Here is an 11,929-nt window from a genome sequence, read left to right as displayed (position 1 = left end):
AGTGGCATTCACTGATGTTAGGAAATCCTGCTTCCTCACATAGTACTTTTTAATATTTCAATAAAAGTAAAAACGTACCTTAAGAAGAAATAGCAAAACATTTTTATTAAAAACAAAAACAAAACAGACCTTAAAGTGCTATGTTTTTGCTTTGTATTTAGTTGTTTTGACTGATCATTATAATTGGATTTCCAGATTTCGGAATGGACGAGTATAACAGAAGCATTTGAACTAGCCAGTAGCAGGACGTCATCTTCACGCGACAAACAGTAACACGTTTCCGCCGCTGTGTGGCTGTAAACAACATCTCACTTGTCTGAATCATTGATGAGTAAAGACAACAGAAAGGAACAACATATGCATTATAATACGATTTGTTATTTTTCGTCCAGAGTCGTCAATATGAGAGGATGAGTGGGTGTTCCTTGAACGCCTCATCAGTATGGCTGCTCGGACTCTGCAGCAGCTTGTGTCCGACGCTGCGTCTCTGCACCCTGAGCGAGAGGCTGTGAGGTACGACAGCGGGTCAGAGCCAGGGAGCCCGGTGTCCCTGATCTACAGAGATCTGGTTGAACTGGCCAGTGAGCTGGCTCATGTGCTACAAAAGAACTGCTCTCCTTATAATGGAGTGATTGGCCTGTATTGCTGTGATGATCTGTTCATCCCTGTCTGGATTCTGGGGTGAGTTCACTGTCAAAACACAGCTATGTGCAATAGAGCAATGACATTGCACAAAGATTACAAGTAAAGTGCTGAGTGCTCACATATTTATTGCACATTGCTGCAATGTGCAATAAATATGTGAGCACTCAGCACTTTACTTGTAATCTTTGTGCAATAGAACAACGTGCAATAAGCATTCTAGCACTTTAGCACATGCACTTTATTTAACATATAGCAATGTGAAAAAAAAACATATCAGCACTTACAGAATACTGAGTAGCACGCTGTCAGCAGGGGCGGTTCTAGACCAATTTTACTTTGGGGGCCAAGGAGGGGCGAGTGTTTAATCGAAGGGCACATTTAAAAAAACAGCAAAGATGATATTTAAGCATTCAAAACCTTTATTTTAGCTTATTTAAAAATCTCATTTAAGTATATTTGGAAGATACAAATACATTAATTGAAACAATGAGATTTACCAACAATAACAATAATTTTTGTACGACAGTGACATTTCTCATTTTTGTGCACAATTACTTTTTTATTTTGAAAGTGCAGTACAGTGAGAATGATATTATATATATATATACACACACACACACACACACACATACATACATTCATTCTGGGTTCCTTTTGTGTACAATGAGATATTGTTTGAACAAAAAATAGGTAAGAATTGTTCCGTGGTTCAATCGTTATAAATTGATCATTTTATTATTAATTTGACACAGGGGCCACAGCAGGGTCCTCACAGGGGCAGTGGGTGGCCTCTGTAGGCCCCTGTGTAGATCCGCCACTGGCTGTCAGTAAGACAAGTAGTACCATATTAATGCTTCTCAGGTTCTTGTCAATGTAATGTAATGTTTCTCTTTTGTGTTGTGTGATGTGATGTTTTTTATGAAGTAACAATGCACAGTGCCCAAGCCAAATTTCCCTTTGGGGACAATAAAGTTTATTCTTAACCTTAAGCTCTGACCAGTGTATATACGAATGTGTGGACTTAACAATTTTAAATTAGTCTGCCATCTGAACTAAGTCATGTCTAAGGTGAGTATACATGAGGGCTGATAAACTGTCCTGTGTTGTGTTGCAGGATCCTGCAGTCACCTGCTGCCTATGTCCCACTGGACCCAGAAGCTCCCGGACTCCTCACTGCCAGAGTTATGAAGCAGTGTGGCCTCAAGTACTGTGCTGTGAAGACAGACTTCCTGCAGGTTCAATATTTAATGTTTTTTTAAATATATGACTTGTTGTGCAAATGTAGTATTCTTCCTCTCAGGGCCTGTGTTTGAAAACATGCCCACATTGACCTTTCAGGGCGACCTGGGGCAAACACTTTCTGTTGAACCCCCAATGACACTCTATTTTTTTCAGTCGTTCAACTAAATGTTGAATATATGTTTAGTAGTTTTCAGTAGGTTATGGTGGTGAAATGACATTACAACATAGTTGATCTTATATGTTTTGACCTTACTTATTTTACATTTTATTCTGTTATTTCTTTAAATGTGTATGCACATTTAGATTGTATGTATTTATTTTAATAATGTATCTCTTTTACTTGCGTATATTTTTAAATGTGTTTTTTTTCAGATATAAAAATACAAGAAAATTCACTCCTTCAAAAATACTTTTAAAAAAAAAGTAAAATAAATGCATGATGTTTCTCAAGTCAATGAGTAATTGTGTAATATAATGGTGATATTAATATCGACCAAAATAATGTGATAATGATTTTCTACATAAGTGAGCAGCATTTATATTAGCATTCATTGTACACTAATATCAACATGAATTTATGATCTGTCTTCCCTCTTTGTCCCCGCTTTGTATAAATATTCCCTCTGATTTTCTGTCCTCCTCCCATAAAGCGATTCCAGGCAGCTCTTGCCAAATACGTATGTGTGGAGGTTTGTGTGGTGTTGCCCAAGTTCAAACTAACCTTAATACAACTGGAGCTGCTGCCAGTCGCTGAGCACCAACGAGGACCAGAACAAACCAGAGCTCAGACAGCAGATGGTGCTGGTGTCTGTGAAACAGCTGCAGGGCGCAGCGATCTGGCGTATGTGCTGCACACATCTGGAACAACTGGCCTTCCCAAGATTGTGAGAGTGCCACACAAGTGTATTCTCCCCAATATACTGCACCTGAGGTGAAGATTTATCTCTTTATTGCTTTCTAAAACATTACATTGATACACATTAAAAGCACACCTCTCTTGGCTCAGATCTTTGTTTCAGATGAGTGCAGATGATGTCGTTTTCCTCGCTTCACCTTTAACCTTTGACCCCTCTGTGGTGGATATATTCCTGGCCTTATCGTCTGGAGCTCGACTCCTCATTATCCCATCTGTGATCAAGAAAATGCCCAGTCGACTGGCTCGACTGCTGTTCGAGGATCACAAGACGACAGTCCTACAGGCAGGTGTATAGAAGAAACACTTACTTTTGTGTCTTTATTATGCAACCAAACAGAAAATCACACAGAAACTGCAATCCAAAATGTTTTAGTATTAAAAAATGATAATAACCTTATGGATTTGAAAACAAAACTGGCTTCAAAAGCAAAACTTTTGGATCTAAAAGAAAAAAATTTGATTTGTAAACAAAAATTTGGGATTTGACAACAAAACTAAGCACAAAAAAGACTTAAAAGCAAAAAAAAAAATGAATTTGCAAACAAAATGTTTGTATTCAAATGCTCCAAAAACTTTTGGATTTAAAAACAAAACTTTTGGATTTAAAAACAAAACTTTTGGATTTGTTTGAAATGTGTTTGAACTTGTACTTGTATTAAAACAGTTTTCCCTTGCATTGTTAAAAGTTTGCCCTCAAATCTATGATTTGATCAAGAGTAGAACGTTTTATTATCAAACCTTTTCTGTTTGACTGCATGTTAAAGACCTTGGACATTTTGCTTGGGTCGACTTTTTCGCTCTCTATAAGGTGGGCTTTTTCCTTGCTTCCACAGGTCACACCGACACTGCTTGGCCGATTCGGGCACCGTATCCTAAAACAGGAAGTGTTGTCATCTTGCTCCTTGTTGCGGGTGTTGGCTCTGGGTGGAGAGGCCTGCCCATCGCCAGCTCTACTGCGGAGCTGGAAGCACGAGGACAACAAAACCCAAATCTACAATATTTACGGTATCACTGAGGTGTCCTGCTGGGCCTCCATGTACAAAATACCAGAGTCTGTACTGCAGTCCAACAACCTGTAAGTGTGCTGTTTAAATTTTAATCTACACAAGCTGCAGTAAGTACAATTTTCTTTCACTTTGCATGCTTTTCAGCACGCCGTCCTTCGTGCCTCTTGGGACGCCTCTGATGGACACAGTGGTGGAAGTAAGAGATGAACACGGCCGTGTTGTTACTGAGGGTGAAGGGCAGGTGTTTATAGGTGGGAAACATCTCATCGACACACATATGTGCAAATGTTATTCCTGTAATTAAAATTCACATAATCCCTATGATCCCTGGTGCAGGTGGAGAGGACAGAGTGTGCCTCCTTGATGACGAGGAGACCGCTGTCCCTGGGACGATGAGAGCTACTGGAGACTGGGTGAATGTTAAAGACATGCAGCTGTTCTACCTGGGACGGAGAGACAGGCTGATTAAACGCCACGGGAAACGGGTGAACTTGGACAGCTTGCAGAATGTAAGATGCTTCCTCCAGATCATTAGAAAGTCTTAAATTAGTTTTTCATTCATTCATTCATTCATTCATTCATTCTCCTTAATCGATTATCCACACTCGGGTTACGGGGGGCTGGAGCCTATCCCAGCAGACATTGGGCAAGAGGCGGGGTACACCCTGGACAGGTCACCAGACTATCGCAGGGCTGACACATAGGGACAGACAATCACGCTCTCATTCACACCTACGGGCAATTTAAAGTCACCAATTAAACCTAAGTGCATGTTTTTGCATGTGGGAGGAAGCCGGAGTACCCGAAGAGAACCCACGCTGACATGGGGAGAACATGCAAACTCCCCCCTAAATTAGATTTTAAAATGTAAAAAAGAGCTTATGGCAGCTCTTAATTTTTAAGGTGATGCCTTTTTGAGGCAACACTGGGATGTAGTGGTTAGCACTTTGCCTCACAGCAAGAGGGTCGCCGGTTCGACTCCAGCCTGCGGCTCTTCTGTGTGGAGTTTGCATGTTCTCCCCGTGGGTTCTCAAGGGTTCTCAGGCTACATCCTACAGTCCAAAAACATGCACTTAGGTTTAATTGGTGACTCTTAATTGCCTGTAGGAGTGAATGAGAGCATGATTGTCTGTCTCTATGTCTCAGCCCTGTGATAGTCTGGAGACCTGTCCAGGGTGTACCCCTCCTCTCGCCCAATGTCAGCCTGGATCGGCTCCTGACCCCCGCGACCCGAGTGTGGATAAGCGGTTAAGGATAATGAATGAATGAATGCCTAGTTGAGAAATATCTCCCCGCAGGATTCACTTATTTAAATCTGAAATATGACAAGGTGATTTATTAACATATGTCTGCTCCTCCAGCTCATATTGAGTCTGCCTCAGGTTGAGGCCTGTGCCGCGGGTCTGTATGAAAACACTCGCCTGCTCGCCTTTATCGTGGTGTCCACATCTGGAGAGCAGACAGCAGCTTCTCCTCTCACACCTGCACAGAAGCACGCAGAGCGAGCAGCCTCGGCTGAGCAGCGGGACGTCCTCCCCTCTCCTGTACAGCAGCGCCAGGAGAAGACAGACGGCGCAGATGGAGATGTGAGCAGACTCATCCTGAACCAGCTGTCCCTGCTGCTGCCATCTTACAGCGTTCCCGACACGCTGGTGCCGGTCGCGGCCCTGTGTCTGACTCCTCATGGTGAGCATCAGACACACAGTCATCTCGTCACAGAGGAGATAAGGACACATCACAAACTGTCTGTTTGTTTCACGGCAGGCAAAGTGGACATGGAGGCGCTTATGAAAATATACCAGAGACAGAGACGGTCTTTAGAGTCTTCACGGAGAGACGTCACCAGACTAAAGCAAACTCTGCAGTCCTTGTGGCAGGTAGGGTCATTTCACTACTTTGACAACATTTAAATACGCTCTGGTTTATTTTGATGAGTGAATATTAGCGCTGCTTGATTATGGAAAAATCGTCATCACGAATATTTTGGTTAATATTGAGATTCCAATTTAACACAATTACATTGACTTTGGAAACATAATGCATTTATTGATTTAAAAAAAAAAGTTTTTATTTTATTTTTTTTTTTTTATTATTAAAATATATATATATATATTATATTTATTTTTTATTTTTATTTTAAGTAGAATTCAACTGGATAACCAATAAAATAAATACATTTAAAACATTTAAATAAATAATGTGAAAAAAAATAAAATAAAAAATAATTATTGTTATTATTATATAAATATATTATATTAATATTATTAAATATTTATACATTGAAATAAATATGAAAAATAAAAATGAATAAGATCAAAACAAAAAACATGCTGTAAAATGAAAAAAAAAATATATATATATGAAGTAAATTAGGTCAAAATAAATAAGATCAACAATTTTGTCATGTTAGTGCACCGTCGCAACCTACTGAAAGCTACTAAATATAATTAAAAAAATATTAATTAGATTAAATTAAATGATACCTAATCTGTTTTAGTGCACTACCACAAATTACAACAAAACCCTCAACATTCTGGTAAACATATATTTTACATATTCCAGTCAAAACTGAGTGAAAGCATGTAAAAGCGCATCGATGTAAAAAGTGTGCTGGATTTATAACACAAGACAGAACGAGTGCATCATTTTGCAACAGAATGTGGCACAATAATTGATTTATCTTGATTATCTTGTTTTTTAGAATTCTAAGAAGCTAAAATCATAATTGAAAATAAAATGTGATTGGTTGGCCAGTCCTACTGAACGTATTGACACATCAATCTATCGTCAGGAAACTCTTGGTCTTCCTGAAGATGCGACCATCGACGAGGAATCCAACTTCCTGTTGAGTGGAGGAGACTCTCTGAAGGCTCTTCACCTGCAGGAAGACATCCTCACGGCTGTGGGAGGGACCTCAGCTGAGCTTTTGGAGGTGATACTTGACGGGACCTTCTCTGACGTACTGCGCCATGTTGCGAGAGTGACACTGATACTGCCACTTGAGAACAGCCAGTCATCTCCGTCTGAGGCCAAGAAACGACCCGCTGGCGCCTCCTCTGTGGTGCTCAAGAAGAGGGATCGTACAGCAGAGAGGCCGCAGGGGGAGACACGGGCTGTTAAAGTTCTAAGACGAGCAGGTGAGGTGATAGAAATGAAGACTGCTCAGTCAAATAAGAACTTTGAGGCTGATGCAGTGAGAGAAAAGGATCCCAGTCAGAAGCACAGAGGTGATGCTGTGGGCCTCAGTCTGAGCTGGTCCTCAGACACAGGCAGGTGTGTGGACGCCTCTCCCGTGCTTCTAGTGCGACACAGAACAGATCTGAGGTCAGACGAGGGTGAAACAACAGTGTTCATCGGCTCCCACTCTCACAGGATCCAGGCTTTAGACCTGACCACGGGGAGCCTCCTGTGGGAGCGAGTCCTTGGGGACAGAATCGAAGCCTCGGCTGCGGTGTCTCACTGCGGGAGCCTCGTGATAATAGGTTAGTGTCTCTGAATACTGTGTGACAATACAGGTGCGTCTGAATAAATTAGAATATCATGGAAAAGTTTATTTCCAGTCGTTCAAGTCAAATAGCTCCAACCAAGTATTGAGTCATATAGATGGGCATATTTTTCAGAGGCCAACATTTCCATATTAAACATACTTTTTAAAATTGGCCTTTTGTAATATTAACATTTTTTTGAGACACTGAATTTTAGGTCTTCATTAAATGTAAGCCATAATCATTATTGTGAGAAGAGATTAATTAAGTAAAGACATGAAATGTTTCATTCTGTGTGTAATGGATCTATAAAATGTATTATTTTCCATTTTTTGAATTGAATTACTGACATAGATAAACCTTCTATGAAATTCTAATTTATTGAGATGCACCAGTATTTCACTGGCAAGGCCCTCAGGATTTATTTTTGGATTTTCTCAGGTTGCTACGATGGCTGCGTGTATTTCCTGTGTGCACTAACTGGAAAGACACAGTGGAAGTTTGAGACGGGAGACGCTGTGAAGAGCTGTCCTGCTGTGGATCCCCTCACAGGTCTGGTGATCGTGGGCTCACATGATGGGCATGTTTACGCCCTGGACCCAAAGGTAGGAAGCTTTTAAATGTGGCCAGTGGCTTCTTGTTTTATGCCATTTCATGTTTGTTCTTAGTTAAAATACCAGTTCCAATATAGCTAAAGTTATCTAGATAAGATAAGACATAACTTTATTGTCTGTTCTACAGTAAAAACAGAAATTTGTCTTTGACACGGCTTCATCACAAATTAAAACGCACTTTAAACACATTCACACACAACAGCTGATAAAAACAGTGCAGCCTATTTTGTGCTGTTTAGGACAGTTATTGCAGAGGGGATAAATGATTTCTTGTAAATGTTTTTCTGGGCCAGTGGGGTTCTGTATCATCAAAATTACTTTATTTAACCTAGGTAAGGTAGGTAGGTAGGGAAAATTCAGTTAATCTGTTAGCTCTTGAAAAATGAGACAGCCTGGTAGCTGTAGGAGCGAAGGATCTTTTGAATCTCTCCATCCTGCAACAGAGAGAGAGAGAAGTCGTCCACTGCTGTTGTTTTGGTCCATAAAGGTTTTGTGTAGCGGATGATCCGGGTATTTCAGGATGGCCTCGAACATCTTGACAGGTCATCTCTCCACCACCTCCTCCAGTGTGTCCAACCTGGCTCCAACCACAGAACCAGCTCTTTAGACCAGTCTGTCCAGCCGCCTTGCATCTCTGTGTCTGATGCTGCCTCCCCAGCAGACTGCAGCATAAAACAACACACTACCACCACAGACTGATAAAACATCTGCAGCATCTTACTACAGATGTCCAGAGATCTGAGCTTCCTTAAGAAAAAGAGGTGGCTCTGCCCCTTTTTGTAGAGAGCATCAGTGTTTAGGGACCAGTCCAACTTATTATCCAGGTATACACCTAGATACTTATAACTTGGCACCACCTCGATGTCCACCCCACAGGTGTTCACTGGCTGAAGGAGGGGCTTGAACCTGTTGAAATCTCTGATCATTTCCTTAGTCTTTGAGGTGTTCAGTAGGAGATAGTTCTTGTGACTCCAGTCACTGAAGGCTTTTATCAGATCCCTATATTCACATTCCTGTCCATTCCTGATACATGCCAGGAATGGCCTGTACAGTTCAGTCAGAGGGAGTTGGGCTGTTCTGGTTATTTTTGTGGCCTGATTTATTATGCGGATGAGTTTTGTTTTGGTGGTGGTAGTGAGGAAGTTGATTGAAATTATAGATGAGAGTGGATTCAATGAATGATCTGTAAGCAAGTGTTGATAATGTTTTTGCTGATGCTATAAGGTTAGATGTGTGTTCTTTTAGGTCCGGCAGTGTGTTTGGAGGCGTCACTGTGGGGGTGGAGCCGTGTTTTCCTCTCCCTACCTGCACAATTCACTCAGACTGCTGTATGCAGCGTCACTGGGAGGACACCTCCTCTGTCTGAACCCTGTGAGTAAACACAATACTGAACTTCACTTGACAGTTTGGTCATTTTATCCACTGCGGGATATTTTGCTGTGATGACACTTCAAACCTAGTGCTTCAGATTAATTGCTCAGATCTGATTTTTTTTTTATTTGGCTCTTCACATTTAACAAAAAATGTGGCCTATATCAGATTCCAGTGTGAACTGATGTTTTTTTTTTTTTTACTTTAAATAGAATTTAACTGGATAACCAATTAAATAAATACATTTCAAACATTTAAATAAATAACATTATTAAATTATAAATAGATAAATAATATATAGTGTATAATATTTATACATCTAAATAAATATAAAAAACAAAAATAAATAAGATCAAAACAAAAAACATGCTGTATGTCTGTTATTTAATTTTTTTTAAATTGTGCTTTTCTTTAAAAAATATGGACATTTCTAAGTGACTCCAAACTTTTGAGCGGTAGTGTTTGTGCAAAACAGATCAAATTTTGCCATTTTGCTTGCAGTCTGAACAAAGTGTTTGACACACGGGGCACTTTGCTGTCTGATGAGTGTTTCTCTTCCCTCAGGACAGCGGACAGGTGCTGTGGTCGTCCTGCAGAGACAAACCGTTCTTCTCATCGCCGAACGCCTCCTCGGGTCACGTGGTGATCGGCTCGGTGGACGGAAACATCTGCTGCTTCAGCGACACAGGGACACTGGTGAGAGGCACAACTGTTTCTCCTTTACCTGCTGTGTTGCGGTATCTTTGAGCCACTTTTCAAACGTGTGTTTTTTTTTCTGCAGGTTTGGCAGCTTTTAACAAAAGGACCCGTCTTCTCCTCTCCGTGTGTGACTCCAGACCAGCAGAGGGTTCTGTGTGGATCACATGACGGCTCCCTGTACTGTCTGAACTGTGCCGATGGCTCTTTAGTGTGGACTTTCCAGACCACGGGGAAGGTGTACTCAAGTCCATGTGTGTTTGATGGCTCCGTCGTGGGCAGGAGGGGAAATCTGGTGGCGGTGGCCTCCACAGACGGCACCGTGTGGATCCTGGATGGAGAAGACGGACAAATGCTGGCCTCCTTTACTCTACCTGGGGAGCTTTTCTCATCCCCGGTGGTGCACCAGCACTCCCTCATAGTCGGCTGCCGCAATGACTATGTGTACTGTTTAAAGCTGACTGTCAAAGAAGAAACGTAGAAGGATGAAATGTATTGTACAGTCATGGAAAAAAATTATTGGACCAACCTTGTTTTCTTCAATTTCTTGTTCATTTTAATGTCTGGTACAACTAAAGGTACATTTGTTTGGACAAATATAATGATAACAACAAAAATATCGGTAACGCTTTATATTAAGGTCCTTGTAATAACCATTAATTAACAAGTAATAAGGCCCTTGTAAGTCCTTACAAGATGCTTATTAACATTATTGTGTGTTTATAAGCTTATATAAGTGTTAATAATGGCATTACAAACACCCATGACCCACCCATTATGTCTTTGCCATGCCTTTATTAATCTTATTTTGTTTGCTTATTGATATTAAAATATACTTTATTGCTCATCTATTATAAGTTAACTATAAGTTAACTATGCTTTTTGCAACTACTGGATCTAAAGCGAGAACAATGCCTTATTACTTGTTAATTAATGGTTATTAAGGACCTTATTATAAAGCGTTACCAAAATATCTCATGAGAGTTTAATTTAAGAGCTAATATCTAGCCGTTTTCCATGGTTTTCTTGATAATAACCAAAATCATTATTATGAGCTATTTTTGTTGTTATCATTATATTTGTCCAAACAAATGTACCTTTAGTTGTACCAGACATTAAAATGAACAAGAAATTGAAGAAAACAAGGTTGGTCCAATATTTTTTCCCATGACTGTATTTATGTGCTGATTTTATAATAAACACTGGTGGCTTTTATATCTGTGTCAGAGCAGAGCGTGCTCAGGGAAATACACTTTAATTAACGTTGAGGGAAATAATGAGTCTTCCAGTTCAGACATCAGTATTTAATTTACATTATTCATAACATTTTGTGTCTCTTTAAGAATTTTCTCATGAATATCTCTAAGTGGGACAAAAAAGTGCAAATAATACCAAACATTTTTTTCTCGTTACATATAACACTGCGTACACTACACTATTGTGCACGACCAACGTTAGAAACAAAATGACAAAGTGACTCTTTCTGACCGAAGCTCTGGTGACGCCTTTGACCTCCATACAGTACATAATTACATACATACAGATCATTAAGTGAGCGGCAGGAAATGAGATCGCTGGAGAGTTCGTTTTTTTTTTTTAACTTTTTTCTTCATTCATAGAGGAAATGCTTACATTATTATGTAAGATCGTATCACATTTACCAGGAAGTGTTGGCGTAAGCCTACAAACACAAGTGCGTTACGGGAGGACAGCTACAAGAATTGTATGTTACAGCAAGCAGGTGTTGTGTTTCTGTCTGTTAGCAAAGCAAAAAAGTATCCACAGCTGTGAGGATAATGTGCAGTTCACTGTAAATGCCCAGTAACACTTGTGGTCTTCAGTGCTGTGTTTAGGTGCACCCACCGTGTGATTATGACAGATTCAGTTACTTTATAATGGCAAAAAATTGTACAATAGCCTCTTTGACAGCTATCACAGTCATCACGGACACAG

General features: G+C 40.2%; 1 protein-coding gene across 2 annotated transcripts; it reads left to right on the top strand.

Annotated features, from left to right (window-relative positions):
* Positions 1-260: 260 nt before the first annotated feature.
* On the top strand, positions 261-11,596 carry aasdh (aminoadipate-semialdehyde dehydrogenase). 2 transcript variants are annotated; one of them, XM_059340896.1, is made up of 14 exons: positions 261-681; positions 1,760-1,880; positions 2,538-2,818; positions 2,894-3,086; positions 3,637-3,878; positions 3,955-4,061; positions 4,147-4,319; positions 5,172-5,496; positions 5,575-5,687; positions 6,602-7,292; positions 7,737-7,900; positions 9,155-9,280; positions 9,845-9,976; positions 10,062-11,596. In XM_059340896.1, exons 1-14 carry the CDS (start codon positions 443-445, stop codon positions 10,455-10,457), a joined length of 3,303 nt encoding a protein of 1,100 aa, XP_059196879.1. In that variant the 5' UTR covers positions 261-442; the 3' UTR covers positions 10,458-11,596. The 2 variants fall into 2 exon arrangements, with proteins under 2 accessions (XP_059196879.1, XP_059196881.1); XM_059340898.1 differs by having other exon boundaries at positions 9,850-9,976; positions 10,062-10,271.
* Positions 11,597-11,929: the final 333 nt, after the last annotated feature.

This window comes from Centropristis striata, chromosome 9 (assembly GCF_030273125.1).
Source record: "Centropristis striata isolate RG_2023a ecotype Rhode Island chromosome 9, C.striata_1.0, whole genome shotgun sequence".
Lineage (NCBI taxonomy): Eukaryota > Metazoa > Chordata > Actinopteri > Perciformes > Serranidae > Centropristis > Centropristis striata.
Note: the sequence above shows the minus strand (reverse complement) of the source record. Positions and strands in the feature narration are given on the sequence as shown.